Below are 18,026 nucleotides of genomic sequence, written 5' to 3'. Positions count from 1 at the left end.
ATATTTTGTCAGTTAAATAACACCTGCCTGCCCTTCAATACCTGCCTGCCCTTCCAGGGACAGAGTTTTATGAAGCGTCCTGCGGGACAGCTGATGTAGGCAGGGGAACAATAAAGTAAATGGATTCTAGATAACCCTAATTTGAGATGCAGAACTTTCAAATCTAGAGACTGTTGGCAGAAATTAGTTCAACTTACTTTACATTTGTAGAAGATCTTTGAAAGGAACCTTGTAATAGCAACCTTTTCACTTAGAACAATAATGTCTGTACAATAGAATCTTAGTTACTACATTAGAATGAAAATAAAGCAAAGTCAAGTACACTAATTTAGGGGTTTTGGTCAGGTGGAACATGGGGATGAATTTTTCGCTTCCCACCCTTTTCTCATAGACCTATTCCTCACTCCTAAATTTTTTTAAAGCTAGTATTACACTAAAAATGTTTATCAACTTACATATAATACTGGAGTATACCCTAGGAAAACATACTGGGCAGCTACTTTTCAACCCAAAATTCTTGTACTAATGTTGATGGCAGCACATTTGGCTACAGTAATTTGTATGTCAGTTGAATCATTGGACTGAAAAGCATACCAAAGAATAATGCAGAAAAACATAAATGCACCAAAACAAAGTGAAGAAACGGTAATTTTACTAATTTTAAGAAAGGATTTGGAAAAAGTTGTGTAGAAGCTATGAAGAAAGAATAGCAAGTCAATCTCTCAGCTTGTGAAAGAATTAACTAAAGTTTTTTGCATGTTATCTACATCCCTTTTAAAGGGCTGGTGCTTGGAAATAAGTCTCAATCTACATGCAATCAGAAATTAATAATAAGCTATGAAAACAGAGGGTTGGGGTTCTCATGGGGAGGCTTTGTAACAAGAGAAGGAGATAGAAAAGTAAAAGATTAGCGATATAAAGGAAAGATGACAAATTAATATCAGTAGAATATTTTATGTAGCTACTATTGTAAATCATTGATGCTTATCTTTATGACTATGTTAAGTATCAGTGAACTTTATTTTTTAAGGAAGTAAACACAGGTACTTTCAATTAGCTGTTCTTCCTTGCATACTGAGGGAATTGACAGTCAGAATTCAGTCCTGATGTTGTCAAGGCAGTTTCATAATCTCGTAACTCTCCTATTTGCTAGCAAACTGGAGCATATCTGAATTCAAAGTCAGTCTCTGGCTTAGATAAAGCAATACTCTTCTCATGCAAAACTCCTGAGTGAACTTCTGATAGTTAAAATAGTAATAAGCCTGCAGCATGGTTTTTTGTTTTTCCTGCTCTTTATAAGGTTATAACTTTAAGGTTTCCCAGAATTCTAAATATGTTGCAATTTATCAAAAACATAATTTTAATCATAAAACTATGTGAATGAAATAAGAGAAAAGCAACTCGCAACATATGCCACAGAATTCCAACAAAATTAATTTCTAATGTGAAATGTTACATATGTGCATATATGTGCCAATGTCTATAATTGGCACATGTGACAATATGAGATACTAGGATTTTATGTTATAAAGACTATAAGAAACTTTTCTAATATTTTGTCACAGTGAATTATTTTCCTTAGCAAATTTGTTCCAGTTTAGTGAGAGGAGGTAATTATTGTCAGTCAAAATAGTCTGCAGTATTCTACAGTAACTTTTCATATATAATTGTGTAGCTTTGACAGTCTGTTTTAGTCAATCTTTAGAAAGAATCTCTTTGATTTTTTCATTCATTTCTAAAAATACACCAGAAGATTGATTTCAGTATAGAAAAGTTTGTCTGTGAATCTGAAAGCCTTTTTTCCCCCACCAGTCAAATTGTCTTTCTGTTTTCTTGTGGCTGTTTTTTAGTCACCTCAACAGCCCATGCTTGGAAACAGTCATATCACTGACACATTTCATCTGTTATTTAATCAGCTGAAAAGGGGTGTTGTGAAAGCTGTAAAATAAAAACTCAATGACTATTTTACATGGTGCTTTTTCTATCAGGCCATGAGACAGAAAGTTGAGTTTACAAGTTCTATTTTTCATTTTGCAGAGCTACTAGAGAAGACACACAGAAAAGAGGAAGAAATGGGAGCTCTCCAGGTATATTTTCTGCTCAATTAGCTAGCTACATTTTTTGTTAAATTTCTTAAAATTACCAAATTGTATTGCAGCATTATGATTTTCTGAACTGCCTTGTAGCATGAATTCAGATTTGGAAGTATATGCAGACAAGTAAGACCCAATAGCTAGTAATACTCACTGCTGAGTTTCTTCACTGGCTGGGTTAAATTCTCTGGGCTGCGTTACTTTCTTTTGTGAAAGTAAAGTATTCTAAGTAAGTATTTAAAGCCTCAGAAGTACTAAATGTTCATAACCACCTTTCTGAGGAAGAATGGACCTGTCAATATTTGCTAGGACCTGATAGAATATTATAAATCCTTCTAGCAGTAAGGCTGTTTGTGCTAAGAACTTTCAAGTTGCACTTAGAAAGTCAGATTTACCCTAAGTTCGGCTTTGGAATAGTATTTAAGCCTTACAGTCAAATAAAACATACTCCTTTCAAATGGAAATGGCTAAGAAAGCAAAAACAGGCTTGAATGTCTGAATTGTGAGGCTCAGGAGGCTATGAGGGAGGGTAATGTGTGTATTCTTCAGAATACAGAGAGAAAAAAAGAAATTTTTAACAACAAATTGCTGCAAACAATTCCCAATATGAATATAAAAAAAAGTTTACATACAATATGGAGGTTATCAATGAGTCAGCATTCTGTAAGTGTACTGAAAGCAGGGCATTTGTGAGGGAACTGATGAAGATAACGCTCATAAGGAAAATGAAATTATGTATTGATCTGAGTTTTGACCATAGGAGTTTGTTTGAAGATAAGCCTTCTCATATAATAAATAGAAGGCATTTTGAGGGCTAGAAGTATCAAAGAAGTTAGAGTACAAACAGTTTGCTCCAGAAAGAAAAGACAACTTGCAAGACCCAAAAGTTACACAACACACCAATCCAGCTGTTTCCTGTTCAAACAAAAATCTTGGCCTGGCTTTCTGGCAGCTCAAGTTCAACAAGGCTGGGAGCTTGTCTGCGCAAGCAGTTTACACAGGTGCATATCTAGTTACATCAATGTAAAAAGATCTCCTTTCATGTGAAGCAATTCTGCATCTGCTTTCATGTGAAGCTTTATGGTTGACAAATTGTTCTAATGATATTACTTCTGACTGAATGAGGAGTAATTTTAGACTTCAGGAAGTTGCATCATGGTAGTGTCTTGTATGGCTATATGTGCCTGCCTGACTGATTAAATTGCTTTATTCCTTTCCCTAACTGGCAGTTCTGGTTGAGTGTGTGAATTGTAGCGAATTGAAGTGCTCTGTAGTGCTGTTTTTATATTCAAATGCTTGATGTGGTTTTTTCTTCCTTCAGATATCTGTGCTTTCACAGTCAAGTAGTGTATAAATTATCTATGGTAAATTTCCTAATACATTAGATGCTCGTCTTCAGAAAATTGTTTGGTGAGATTGTAAGAGTTTATTATATTTTTAGAATTTGATAACTATACCATGCACTTTATTTAACGCATGAGTCATTTTGAAAACACTATTTATTCTATCACTGGAACTGTTCTACTCACTCTAAGACTTTTTTTTCAAAGTAGTCCTCTTTAAGTGAAAAAAATTATATCTGAATTGTTGTTCATTATCACCAAAAATGTATGAGATCTGTAAATACCATCTTTTTTATGGTAATGAGTGTGTGTTTTGTTTCAGAATCTTTAAAAATGAGTGTTTGCCACTGCAATTTTGTGGAGGAACAAACATCTCAGAATAAAAATTTCTGAGTTTTTAGCATATTTTTTGTCATAAGTTTGTTCTGATGTACGAAAAAATACTCTGTATCTCAGACCTGCTTCTGAGAAGGAATAAAGACTTTAGCATGTGATATACTACCTTTCATGAGAAAAATTTGAGTAATATTTGAGTACGGTAAGATGTCCTGTAATGTCTTAATGGTTATGTACTTTGAATGTGGGCTCATCTAAGCGCTTGAATATGTGTTTTGTCAGATTACTTAAAATACCATACCTAGTCAGGATATAGTACCAGAGTACAGTATCTTGATTTTAATAGCTTCATATTTTTCTTAAAAATACTTTGCAATGGGAGAAGAATATTAAAATATATGCAATAAATTAGCTAATTCTGGGTTCTCTGTATTTTGTGCTGGATTAAAACTGACACAAGTTTGTTTTATTTGTTTGACTAATGTCATCCTGTTATTAATAAAACATTATTCAGAGCTATTTCTGGATGAAAGAATAATGATATGGAATTTACTTTTTTAGTTGTCTAAGGAAATGTGTAAAAGAAAACTAAGCCTGATGCTAAGACGACATGAATTCCAAAACATGCTAGATTTACAGTCTGAGATGATCAAAAAAAGAAATCATTCTTTGGGATATGTAAGAGTAAAATAAACAATACTGAAAACCTAATATACTAATTGAAAAAATGTATTGTGGAGTAATTTTTTTCAAATCCCTTCTTACCTTGTTTCTGGGTGGTTTCTTCTTTTTGGGACAAACTACTAAGTGGAGTAGTATAGAAAGGTTAGACATCCAATAAGTACAACGGTTCCTGTTCAGTGAGATTTTTACAAAAACCTGTACGTGTGACCACCAAACACCCAAAATGAATCCTATTTACCATTCTTTGACTGACACTGTGTTTATATTCCTTGCTTTCTAACGGCATCTTCTATTTCATTTTTAGGAACGTATTCTGGCCTTAGAAATGGTAAGTTTCTTAAATTAATTTCCTAACCTTAGTGTAGTGGTTTGGTCCAAAATACTCATTACCACAATGACATTGCTGATAATTTGTCTAAATTATGATTATTTTTTTTTTTTTAATGATTGCAGTCCTGGGTTTTTAACTGTCATTTTACTTTTAAGAGAAGATGTGATAATTTTGAACTGCACCTCTCTGTGTAGATTTTTACTACAGTACTTGTGTACTCATTACATGAAATACAGTGTATTTCAGTGTTGTAATTTTTCTGTGCAGTTCAGTCCTCATCCCATCCCTGGGAAGAGAAATGTTGTTGATTTTATCCCTACCAGTGATGCTGTTTTTCTAACATTTCTAGTGGTTGAGGTCCATGGGATAGATGTAATATTTCAGTGACTGCTCTGTGTGCTTAGTTGTTTGGTCTGGGAGGTGCAGACAGAATCAGTTCATCTGCCCATATCAACGCTGCCACTAAAAGCGTAAAGGAATGTAATTTTAATCTTTAATTAATATAATTTGATACTAAGTTGGAAGAACAAAACTTCATGCCTGTACATGCCATGAATGCGTTATCCAGATGTCCCAAGCTAGTTTGTCCATCAGGTGGAATAGCTGGAATGAGTTTCAGCTTGCCCCATAATTTTGGAACCATGCTTCTTTCTTCTCATGTAGGAATGTCCAGTAAGACATCACAAATTGTTTGTATCAGGTCCATAGTTTCTTTTCATGAAAAATCCAGAAAATTTCATCTAAAGAAACCACTACTGAGATGAAATCAATGCTGCAAATATAAATTTTTAACATTTATTTGTGCAAATTATTATTTTATTCTTTTTGATAGTCTCTGCATCTCTGAAAACAATTTCTGATTTCAAAAATATATTTAAAATGTATTCAATATGTTAGAAAAAGCTTTCATTCAGTCATGAAAGGCCCTTTGGAAATTAGACTGCTGTGCTGCAGCACCTGCCTTGTGGAAGCAGAAAGCTAATGCTGACATTCAGTGTCCTGCCACTTCGTGTGGTGCTGTGTGACTGTCAGGTGTTGACAGGACATTAATTCTGATCAGAACCTTCTCTTACTCATGGTTTGCTTACATGACAACCAGTCAGGCGTGTATCCATTGCCATCCATTTCTCATCAACCATGAGTTTAACTGCCTGCAAGTTTGACACTGTCCGTGCCATAATTATGCCTCCCCTGATGGGGGAGAGTTTTTAAAGTCTGCCAGGAGTCCGAGAGATGAACGGGACCTTCAGCCTTCTCTGCTTTCAGATAGTTGTTTATTAAGTCTTATCAGAGAAATAGAGCTACCAACATGATCCAGACATAGCACAGAGCAGAGAATGCAGGAGAATGCCAAATTATCAAGATTACACAGTCTTTTACAGGTAAATCACCCAATGAAAATTAAAACGAAAGATATTTTCACTTTTCCACCAATGTTCAATAAATTACTTTGTCATGTAGACAGGAACTGCAGAATTCTTTATCCAATCATCCCAAACTACTTCTACTGCAGAATATGGAGTAGTAGAAGAAGAAGAAGGTCTGGAGAACAACAATAATCCTCAATTTTGAAGTTTTTTGCTTTTATCTATTTACTATATTAACAAACCCAAATCCTCTAAATTTTTCACCCTGTGACAATCTTACATAATATTCTAATTCACACCAGTGTAGATTCTAATTCTTCCCAGAGGGTAGGCAATTTTCTCCATGGACGAAGGTCAAAACCAGTGTTGTCCAAGGGGGTAGAACCCTTCAAAACAGGCAAAGAAATATTCTCTGCACTCCGGGTTCCTACATCTCCCCCTCCTGTTTGAACCAAAACCACTTCCTTGACAGCTTGGTCTGTGGTTCGTCTAACACAGTGGAGTATACAAGGCACAAATACTAAAAAATTACAACAACAGTTAAAACATACAAACCTATCTTCAAAATTTTTCTCCATAAGGGTGTAAGGTCAAACCAATTGAACAAATCGTTCAACAGTGATCCGCTTTCTTCTCCAAGTTTAGCTATTCCATCCTCTAATTGCCGTATACTTCCATGGATGGATTCTGAATGATCTGACAAATTCATACAGCACATACCTTCAAATTCTTCACATCCATGTCCATGCACTAATAGAAGATAATCAATTGCTGCTCTGTTTTGCAGAGTTGCTTGTCTCACACTCTGAACATCAGTTAACATATCGCTCAGTGTGAGAGAGACAGCACGAGAGTTCTTACTTAGCCAAGAGCCCAATTGATCCAATTGTCTTAAGGCTGCTCCTGCAGCAGCACCAGGTAAAAGAAGAGCTGCAGTAAACCTTTGTCCAAAATTCCAAGCTGCAAATTTGTCATTACAATCAGATTTATATTGCTCAACAAATCTTTTCTCCCTACACTTATGTTCTTCTATCATTTCTGCGTTAAGCGTTAGCAAGGAAAGCTTCCCAAAACTGCATGGACTGCCCTTGGCATTTGAGGGGATTGCAGGCCAAATTCTGTCCCTACAAATGAGAAACATCTCTTGTGGTAATTGTAATGGAGCCTGGTTGGATGGTGTGTTCATCTTTACTGTTGAATTGCACCAAGATGTTGCATTTCTATATATTTTGTAATTTGGAGTAACATCTGTTGCTTTGACTTTATTTTGTTTCAACCCTGGAGAACTGAATATTACACAAAACTTCATCTTTATTGAACCAAGAATTTCCAATTCCTGAGGTTCATAAGGAGCCTTGGGAAGGGATTTGGTCCCAACATCTCAACTTTCCATTGAATTCGAACCGAATTGTGAAAGTTTTAGATGAACATGTTTGGAAGGTAGCCCTTTGTCTGCTGTCAACCAAACATGTTGAGAATGGATTCTTTGGTCTTGAGTGAGTTAGACAAATGGTGTCTAGGCCTGATGCATTGGCCAGAGTCTCCCAGACATTTTCTTTTGGTTGTTTCACTGGGAAAGCTTGCATTGCTTAAGGCAATCAGTGAGATGATAAGGCACAAGTGTAATACCTAATTGAGCTTCATGTTCAACAGCTTTATCTCATGGGAATCTCTGATCTGCAACACAACTTGTACCACACTCTTACATCCAAAATTTATACCATTAACTTTCCCGCACTTTTGCATAAGACTCAGTCCACAGTTCTTGCACAGAAAGATAACTGATGTCTGTGGCATCAACAGCAGTATTGACACTGATTCACGTCTCTGTGCTCGCCTCCTTGACAAAGGTCAAAAACAGTGTTGTCCAGGGGAGTAGAACCCTTCAAAACAGGCAGAGAAATATTCTCTGCACTCTGGGTTCCTACACAAGTTCCTTGTCCTTTCTGCTCCCAGAGCTATTTTGACACAGGCAGAGGGTAGTTGCTTGCAAATACTACAGTGTCCTGCAAATTGAGTCTGTGTTTTATGACAAATATTTATTTTCATTTTTTCTGTAGCTTTTCTCCCTTTTATACTTCCAATGTGTCCTACTTTATAAAGGAAGATTTGTAAGTTATTGTTCTGATAGAAGAAAAGGAGAACCTATTTATCATACTATCCCACTGTCCTCCATTTCTCTACAATTGACTCATTTCTAACTCCTGCACTTGCCAATAAAATTGTTGTAGCAGCCATGTGATGAACTTGCCAACTTAGATAATAAAAAAAAAGTTGGGAAAGGAATGTAACATGAACCTTTCAGGTTCCATTCAGAGCTCTGGGTGAATTAACCTTCCAGGCTTACCTTAATCTAACTCTGTGATTTTGTGAGTTGCTGCAAACAAGGAGGTCCCTTGCCTCTCTCTGTGCCCTGTCAGCTCCTTCTCCTCTCAGCAGTCTGTTTGAGCTGGAAGCTCCATCTCCTGTCTACTGTACCAGACAGTTTCTTGGGTCTTCTATTTCCTTAGCCAACTCCTGTTTCCAGAGGAAAGTGCTGTATCACGAACCTCCTTCAAGATATTACACATGATCTGATCACTCCCTTAAGGAGCCTAAGAGCAAAAAGTACCCATCAGAAGAAGCTTTTGGATATTTTGGCTCTTTTTTTTCAATCAGATCAATTTTCCTGTATGATTCAATAGATAGGTACACTACTTCTTGCTCTAGCAAGTTGTACAGGACAGGAGCAGAAGCTGGAAGGTAAGGAAGAACAAGGTTAATTAGACAGACTCACTAGTGGATATAAAAGGAGCTGAAGAACCAAGATGTTTTCTGAAATGATCCTTCAACTGTTGAGAAGTTCCAGAGGAGTCACAAGTACAAGCAAAACTGAGGTTTTGAGTATCTAGAGATTATGTGTTTTGTGTGGCTTTTTTATTTTGTTAAATGCTGTTTAATAAAGTGAATTTAATTATTTCGTAGCTATTAACAAGTAAATACCCTGATTACTTTAGTAATCAATTATGTAGTCTGGCATTTCAAGAGAATTAATATGATTTATCTTTAAATAAGATGATTTACTTTAATCTTGAGTATAGCTTAGTTGTTACATACAAGATTTGGCTCTGTATTATTTATAGAGAAAGGTGTATGGTTTTTTGAGAAAAAATCTGCATTGTATTCTCAGATGAGGCTACAATGGAAAGTGTATTTATTTCTTATAAAGAGATCAGGATGCATTTTGTAGGTGCACACTGCTACTATGCCATGCTTGGGTTTTTACTGGGTTTCTGTAAACTACATACAGTTCTTTGTGAACATAGGCTGCAAATCATATTCCTCTGCCTTACTAGTACTAGTCTGACATAAAAGACTGCAAAATTTAGTTTGGAATCAACCACATCCTGAAGTTATTCCAGTGAACATATGCATTCTATATCCTTTGATCAATAAAACAGCTTGTTGCTTTCAGTAGAGAACCCAGAAGTGAGGTTGCCATTTTCTTAGAATACTTGGACCAGAGTTTTCTGGACACAGTTCAACTTTTTGTTACAATGTCCATAAATCTAGGTTGATCCCAGTAATGCTGTAAGTATTCAGCAAAACTGTTATTTAATATGAATTTTCTGTTCAGCATGAACATTTATGCGTTTTGTAGTAACTCATTTTTATGTTCGTGAAAGTAAGGTTTTGAACACCAGTAAAACAAATTTCTGTCTGCATCCATTCAGCAATGTAAAAGCTATTAGATTATTATCCTGTAGTAGCAGGCTCAAATTTGCATCAGTTTTTTGGTTTATCATCCAATTCAAAACAAGAATTGAAAGGATAACAATACTAAATGCATTTTGCAGAGAGATTATGTGACTAACTGACACCATCCATTTTTAGGTGCTTGCTCTCCCTCTCTGTGTTTCTTTCAGTGTGCCTTCCCTCAATAAATAAGTCTTGCTGTTGGCTCTTGAGATTATTTCATGATTTTCATGCTTTCCTTGTATAAATGTTGAGGAAATACTGTTTCAAAGGGTTAATACTTTCTTTTCCCCTTTCTTTGATTCTTTAGTGTCTTGCCAAAAGTACCATTACATCAAAGGCCTTCTGGTCCTCCCGGAACACAGACATTCTTTGATCTTATAAAAATGACCAGGAGAGGAGGAGCAGTTTGAGATCCTCTGTCCTGCCTGCCTCGCCCTTTCCTTTCCTTTCATCGGTGAGCCAGTGTGTCACTTCCCTTCATTGGGCTTCCCGGAGTCCTTCCTCTACTCATTACCACCAAGTAACTTCTGCTTCCGGAGGGTGCTGGCAGCCTGCTGTTTCTTTTCTCCTGATGCTCAGCTTTCTCTTCCCTTCTTCCTTGATGTTGTCTTCTCATCCTGTGTATCTATTGCTCTTGTTTAATACCCAGCTACTTGTCCATCCTCTGCCCCCTCCTATTTGGGTTTTCACTTGTTCTTTGAGGTATTTTTGTAATACAATCATCTTTAGCTTTCTAGCCCTCAGAGTGAAAAAGCATTTCCTGTGTTCAGACAGAACCTCCCATGTTTCAGTTTGTGCCCACTGCTTGTCACTGGGCAGCACTGAAGAGAGCCTGGCTCCCTCTTCTTTATACTCTCCCTTCAGATACTTGTGCACAATGATGAGACCTCCCAGAGCCTTCTTTTCTCCACACTAAACAATCCCAGCTTTCTCAGCCTTTCCTCACAAGAGAGATGCTCCAGTCCCTTAAAAAATTTGTTGCCCTTTTCTGGACTGACTCTTGTATGTCTCTCTTGTACTGGAGAACCCAGAACTGGACGCAGCACTCCAAATGTGGGCTGATGAGAGGAGAGGGATCGCCTCACTTGACTTGCTGGCAATGTTCCTGGTGCAACCCCTACATTCTCTATCTAAGCTCCTTTCAAAATTATGAAAATGCATTCCACATGTTGCAAATATTGAACATTTTTGCCAAAGTTTAATAAACCAAAATCCTTCAGTTTTTAATTAGAGAAAATAAAAATCTCAGAAAAATCCTTATTGCAAAAGACTTAAGTTACCTAAAGTTATTTATCTCAGTTGAACTAGGAGTAGTAATATACAGTGTTCTCACTTTTTTTTTAACATAGTAGGTATATGTATGTAAATGTAATTTTAAAGAGAGATCCTATGAGTTCCATCTGATCAGTTCCATCTGATTTCTCTTGAGAAATCAGAAAATCATAGAATCATTAAGGTTGGAAAAGACCTCTGAAATCATCATGTCCAACCTTTGACTGAACACCACCTTGTCAACTAAACCATAGCATCAAGTGCCACATCCAGTTGTTTCTTGCACACTTCCAGGGATGGTGACTTCACCCCCTCCCTGCGCACCCTGTTCCAATGCCTAAAAACCCTTTCAGTGAAGAAATTCTTGCTAATGTCCAACTTGAACCTTCCCTGGAGCAGCTTGAGACCATTTATTCTTCTCCTGACATTGGTTGCCAGGGAAAGGAGACCAACCCCCACCTGGCTACAACCTCCTTTCAGTCAGTTGTAGAGAGTGATAAGGTCCTCCCTGGGTCTCCTTTTCTCCATGATAAACGACTCCAGCTCCCTCAGTTGCTTTTTATATGAATTATGTTGGCCTTTCATCTGTAGAATATGTATCTGAGTTCTTCCACAGAATGTAACTTGATAAGACATAGATAGATGCTTTATTTTTCTTGGTTTGTTTTATATACCACAAAATAAGTTAAATTTTGTTTGACAGCAGACTGTTGACTAGATGTTTACAGTGTGCCGCTACATCCTTCTTTTTAGCTATAAATGCTTTATATTTGATCTAATTATAACCATAGGACCACAGGCATCAATACCATAGATTTTTTTTCTCTCATTATTGTGCAGCTTTTTATTAAAATAGGGAAATCCATAAGGAAGACTCTTAATTTTTTTTCTACTCTGACACTGATTTGCTGTGAATCCTTGTTTAAATCACTTCTCTTTGCACTTCAGTTTTTCTCACCTGAAAAACGGAACGATATTTCTTCTTTCCCATGAAGGCTGAAAATTGAATTTTTGTAATGCTTTCTGGAAGGCTTGATGAAATACTGTTAGCATACAAAACTTTAACATAAATTACATGTAAGGATTTTTAGCCTCCAATGCTCCATAATGTTGAAGATGAGCAACAAGGAAGTCTTTACACCTTTTAAGAATGTGTTCCCACTAACATTGCTTTACTTTACACACTCTGCCTCTTGTGTTATATTTGTTTTAATTTCCGGGAATTATGTCTGGATGTCTCTGATCAAAATGTAAGCAAAAAATAAAGAATAGATTCTCAAAAACTAGTCCTGTTGACCCCCAGAGTACCTGGAGCACTGACTGTGGATTCACAGAAAGCTGGCTTGCCAAAAGACAACAGTTTCCTCCATGTTTCCAGCTGCTAGTATGCATCAAACAACTACAAATTCATAGAATACATTTCTAATATTTTCCCATGTAAACAATTCCCCTAGTTAGCACAGGGATGTCATGTGCTCATGAATGAGAGGAAAGACAGTCCATGTCATTGCAAACAGGAAAGGAAGCATCCATTAAGTTCCCTTAATTAAAATGTGGTCTACTCCATGCGAAACATCTGGAATCTAAATTAAATGTTCAAGTAGTTTGACATTGGCAATGCTTTGTTAGCAAAGGTCATTTGTTTTTCGTTAGTGTAGTTTTTGAACTACACTAAGGAAATATTTAAAAAATCTTACTTGTTAAAACTCATGAAACAATGATACAGAAAAACAAGCCAATTGAGCATGTAACTTGATATCATTTTGTAACTTGATAAAGTTACATGTGTTGCCTACCTTTGTATAGGTAATGACTTCTTTATATGCTGAAATCAAACAATTGTGTAATTGGAGTCATGATACACGTGGAATACAAAGATACAAAGTACTTTTTTTTGTTTTGTCTGAAAGTTCCCTCTCTATATATAATATACTATTCACAGAATGTCGCAGCTGTCATGGAATTTGCCTGGTATATAAAAGTCAGCAGAGCATCTCAGGCCTCTTAAGCAGGACCACTTCTGTAAAAGGAAAGTGTATGATATATCAGTGGAGAGCTGGAGATTGAAGCTGGTTGTGCATAGTTTTACAGATTTTAACAGGGAAGGTAAAGGATACTTTTAAACATGCTGGGTGCATCCTATTCTTGCTATTTAGGTATTCAGTACACTAAGGTATTTTAAAAACAAGTCATTTTAGATCACCTCTAACATTATATCTTTCATTTCAATTGTGAGTAACTGCCTGCTGACATGCATTGCAGTCAGTTAAAATGACGTTGCATTTAATCCTTTTATGGTTATTCTTTGGGGATTAGCTAACTGGTACTTAAGCCAACTCTAATTAAAAAAAAATATCTGTGCAATACAGATAGCCATTTGTTTTTACCTGCCTCAGAAAAGAAAGGAGTACTGTACTTGAAAGTCAATGAAGTTTGGTTTCTGGTTTATGTTTATGTGTTTTCAATATATTGACTATAAAGGCAAACTTTAGGAGTACTATATACAAACCTGCTCTGATTTATTTGCATTTAGCAGTGCAGCTTTCAGACTAAAAATAAAATATGTTGGATTTTGATTTAGATCTGTCCCTTGAGACAGTGTGAAACCATCAATTACCAAGAACACATCAGTATAGGAGGATTAACTGTTCACATGCAGTTTAAACATCAAAGTGTTTGTATTAGGTCATGGAAAATAAGTAATTTGTTTTGTTATTCTCTGTGAAAACATAGAACGTCCCTTTTTATTTTAAAATAAAGTAAATAGTCTTTATTTTAAAAACAGAAAGATTAGTAGCACTCAGTCTTTTGAGGTGAACTGCTGTTAAGTAAAATGCAATTAATACTGCCTCAGCCAGTACAGTGGGCGTTTCTTCCTCTTATCAGTACCGTTAGTGCACTGGGTCAGTACCTGCTGTTGCTTGTTATACATAAGCAGACAGATGTGATTGCTGTCTTTAGGATTATTTGTAATGCATTATGGCATACAGCTTTCTGATTTCTGGGAAAAAAATTAACAGTACTTAATTGCCCTCTATATCAGGTGCTTCTAACATCCTTTTTCACATTTTATCTGTGTGTCTAAATCTATCTTTTTAATAGAATAGAGTGTAGTCATTAATGATACAAGTATGGCATTTGAACCATCTTGAGCTTGCTGTGCTTTTTGTTAATTACCAGACCAATTCTGTGGGCCAGCTAAAAGTCTTTTATCACCTTTCCCTCACATTCTTCAGTGTATCCTTTTATTGCCACCTTCCTTATTGAATCTCCCCTAACAACAAACGTGGCTTTTTCTCTTTTTCTGTTTTTATTTGGACATCAGTACCGTTCTTTTCATCCATTTTATGGAAAAGGCAGGCATTTCTGTCCCTGAAAATGTTAGCATGTGAATTGTTATCCTGTTCAAGTCCCTCCACAAACTGCTCGGAAGACTGTGAGAATTTTAGAATATAAAAGGAACCATTCTGGTTGAGACCAAAGGTCAGTCTAGCCCAGCTATAGACATCGTAACAATGGCTGAAATAAAATGCTTGGGGAAGACTGTATGAACAGGACTGACATGTATTTTGTTTCCCACTCATTCCGAGTCCAGCCGTTCAAAGCTCAAAGGCTTCCAGACTTAGATGTAGTTTCTGTGAATTTGGAACCATTCTATGCTCTTTCTCATTCATGAAGTTGCCCAGTTTTCTGCTCAAAGCCTTATGAAATTTTCTATCTTTATGTGACTTCTGATTTTATGCAAATTAGTCATTACTGCCCTCAGGCATCTTTCTTCCTGGCTGAAGAGTCCTGTTCTTTAGAGTATTGTATTTAATAATTTCTCACCTGGGAACACCACTCCATGGCTTTGAAAATTCTTGTTGAACTTCTCTGACCTTTCCCTATTTCCCTTCTGAAATAAAGATCCACATCTGCACTCAGCAGTCAAGATGCAACTGGATTAATAATCTGGGACAGTTATGTTCTTTCTCTGGCTTTTTTATCCTTTCCTGATTATATTGAGTGTTGGTTTTGCTCTTCTGATTGATACTGAACACAGTGTTAGCAGGTTCTTGGTAATACATATCATTACCCCATGATCTGCTTCCTGACTAGTAATGGTTACCTTAAAACGCATCATTTTGAGTGTGAAGTTATATTTAAACTTTAGGAATCTAAAATACCTTTCAGAAATCCAAGTAGACTATACCATTCTTTATCCACATGATTCTCAACAGAACCAAAAACCAAGGACTGAGTGGGCATCTAACCCAAAGGCTGGTCTTCTGCTTTCAGGATTATATTTAATAATGTAACTAATAAGGACTAGCAGAGACACAGCTAATTTTTTTTTTTTCCCTACAAGAAGTGCATGAAATAGAGGGGGTATATTTAGGAGACACTTTGGAAGAACAGACAATTAACGTCTTCCTTAAATCCACTTACAGACAGTGTTGACATGTGGTCTTGGCACTGAAACTAGAGAAAGAATTGAAAAATGGGATGGCTTAAGGCATGGGCTTACATCTGGGGCCTGAGTTCCTTTTTTGATGAGAACAGGTCACAAGTCATCTGTATTAAAACAGGGTGGGGAAGAAAGGAAAAATCTTCATAGCTGAAAAAGAAATTGCTGTAAATTGGATGTACAGTATAGCATGATGAGGAGCTACTCCACTAAGTCTGCCCTGTGTCCCAGAAAACTTTATTTCAACTCTATGTAACATCTCAGATTTAGATTTTTCTGCAGTTCATAAGTAAAATAGTTTATCAAAATGTGTTAGGTAATATATACCGTAAGCTTAAAATATTTATAGTGTAATTTGATGCTGGACCAAGAAGAGAGATTGAAGGGCATTGCAATTTCAGGGTTATTTCCTGTGAGGAGGCATTTTATTTCTAATGGGGTAGGGGAGTTGTTGGTGTTCAAAGTAAAAAGTTTTGCAGACTTGGTCTCCATCAAATCCGTGTCATACTAGAATGACTGCTGAACATTAGGATTTTTTTCATATGTATTTTCAAGTTTGGATTCCTCAGGCTCTGTTGTTTCAGCTTAGAAATATACATACAGACCAATACCAGGGGCTACTTTGTGAAGAAGCAGCAAACATTACATCTAATTGTACGAAAGTGGTGTGGAAAATCTATGCTTTGCTGATCATACAGCCATTGTAAAAGAAGCACAAATTAGGAATGAATGCTGCTTTACTGTGGTAAAAGTGAAGTGGTTGATTCTTGTGAGAGGGAAACATTAGAGATTGATAGATACCTCTAGGCAATTTTACTTTCAAGTGAGAATGTACAGTAGCACTTGAAAAAATGAAAAGAAAAAAGAAGCTATTTTATATCTATATAAATATTTCTACGCTATCATCTGTGAAAAACACTTTAAATGCAACATGTAGGCCTCTTACTTGATTACATCCAGAAATACTAAAAAGAATCAATTTTATACATTATTATTAACATGTATAACTGCAGATTCCATAATAATTTTCTGGTAAAGAACCATATGTTACAGAAAATCCTTGTTAGGTGAATTTTGCAAGTAGAAAAAAATATATTGCAAACTAAGTTACACACTGAAATATAAGACTTCTAATAAAGATAATACCATAGATTGTAGTTTTGGTCCAAACATGGCTAAGTAAGTGTGAAAATCACTGAACTTCCTTTCTCATTCACCAGGTGAGAAACAAAAAAGTGCTGTTTTCTTGCTGGAAGAAAAATCCTTTATTAATTCTAAAGCTGAGTTTTACAAAATTGATTTGCCCTTCCTTATTCACCACAAGTGTGCACCTTTCTGTCCTTTCAGGCCTTGTCCATGGGCAGTGTTCAATGTTGCAATTAGGGACCTTTTTGTACTGAGCATCCTCAGGGCATCCCATTTCAGGAAGTGATATACCTATCTTTCAGGCATAATTCATATAGTTAGTCTTATATAATTCCTGTAAATTTTTATCAATCTAACTGAATTAATGTGTTAGTATTAAAGAAAAGCAAAACTACTCATTCTGGTTTGTGTTCTTACCTAAATGATCTCAACATTATTTTTCCTGTCTCATTTCTATTTACCTGTTCTTGCTAAGTGACTAACAAATCTTTCTTTTACTCTGTTTCACTTTGGACAATTCTTCCTGTACTTCTTAAAATCTAAAATATCCTTATGTGCTGATCAGTCCTTTTACCCCATTTTGTAGGTCGTTTATTCTTCATATTGTTCTTAAAGCAACAATTCATCCAACCCTCTTGAATAATTCTTTCCCTGTGATAATGGAGTTGTTATTGTTCTAGCACATTTGACTGCAATGTATTCTTGTTCCCTTCTGCACAGTGTGAAGAATAGAAATTATTCAGAGAAAAAAGCACCAGATTGGGAATTCTCAACCATTTCTTTCCTACTGCATTTTGCATTCCTGCTGCAGAATGTAACAGTGGGATGAGAGCCTTGTTTCATCTAGCCTACAATCTAAGGGTAAAAGTTTATTCCTAGAAAATTGGAGATATTGTTTGAAACTTTAGTCTCACAAGGAAAAAAAAACCAACCAAATACCCAGAAAACTGATTTAACCATATGCTTGTTCTATAGAAATATGTCCTGATATTGTCAGCATATTAACTGTCAGTACAAATCTTTCCTAACACAGAAAATAGAGAAATATTTCTGTACACATAATATTTTTGCACGCATGTAATTGCAGAAACAGAAGAATGAGTTTCACATCCTCTGCCTAATTTAGTTTATCGGTACTGAATACTGACTACAAGTTCAATCCTGTTAGCTGCAAATGAATCCCATTGTTTATAAAATTTGACCTTTGTTTGTTATGGATATTTCTTAAAACCTCAAAAACTGAATGTTTGGAACTAACAACAAGGCAGA

General features: G+C 36.0%; 1 protein-coding gene across 1 annotated transcript in view; it reads left to right on the top strand.

Moving 5' to 3' along the window:
* The window catches only part of CEP128 (centrosomal protein 128), a gene marked incomplete at its 5' end in the record, with an annotated part of 104,864 nt that overhangs the window by 73,842 nt on the left and 12,996 nt on the right, over positions 1-18,026 (top strand). The window contains 2 exons of the mRNA XM_082283912.1: positions 2,038-2,087; positions 4,761-4,784. Coding sequence (XP_082140038.1) covers positions 2,038-2,087; positions 4,761-4,784 — 74 coding nt within the window. The remainder of the gene's footprint in view (positions 1-2,037; positions 2,088-4,760; positions 4,785-18,026) is intronic.

The sequence above is a fragment of the Coloeus monedula genome (assembly GCF_965178545.1).
Source record: "Coloeus monedula genome assembly, chromosome: 6".
Lineage (NCBI taxonomy): Eukaryota > Metazoa > Chordata > Aves > Passeriformes > Corvidae > Coloeus > Coloeus monedula.
The sequence above is the reverse complement of the archived record's forward strand: the minus strand, read 5'-3'. Positions and strand labels throughout refer to the sequence as shown.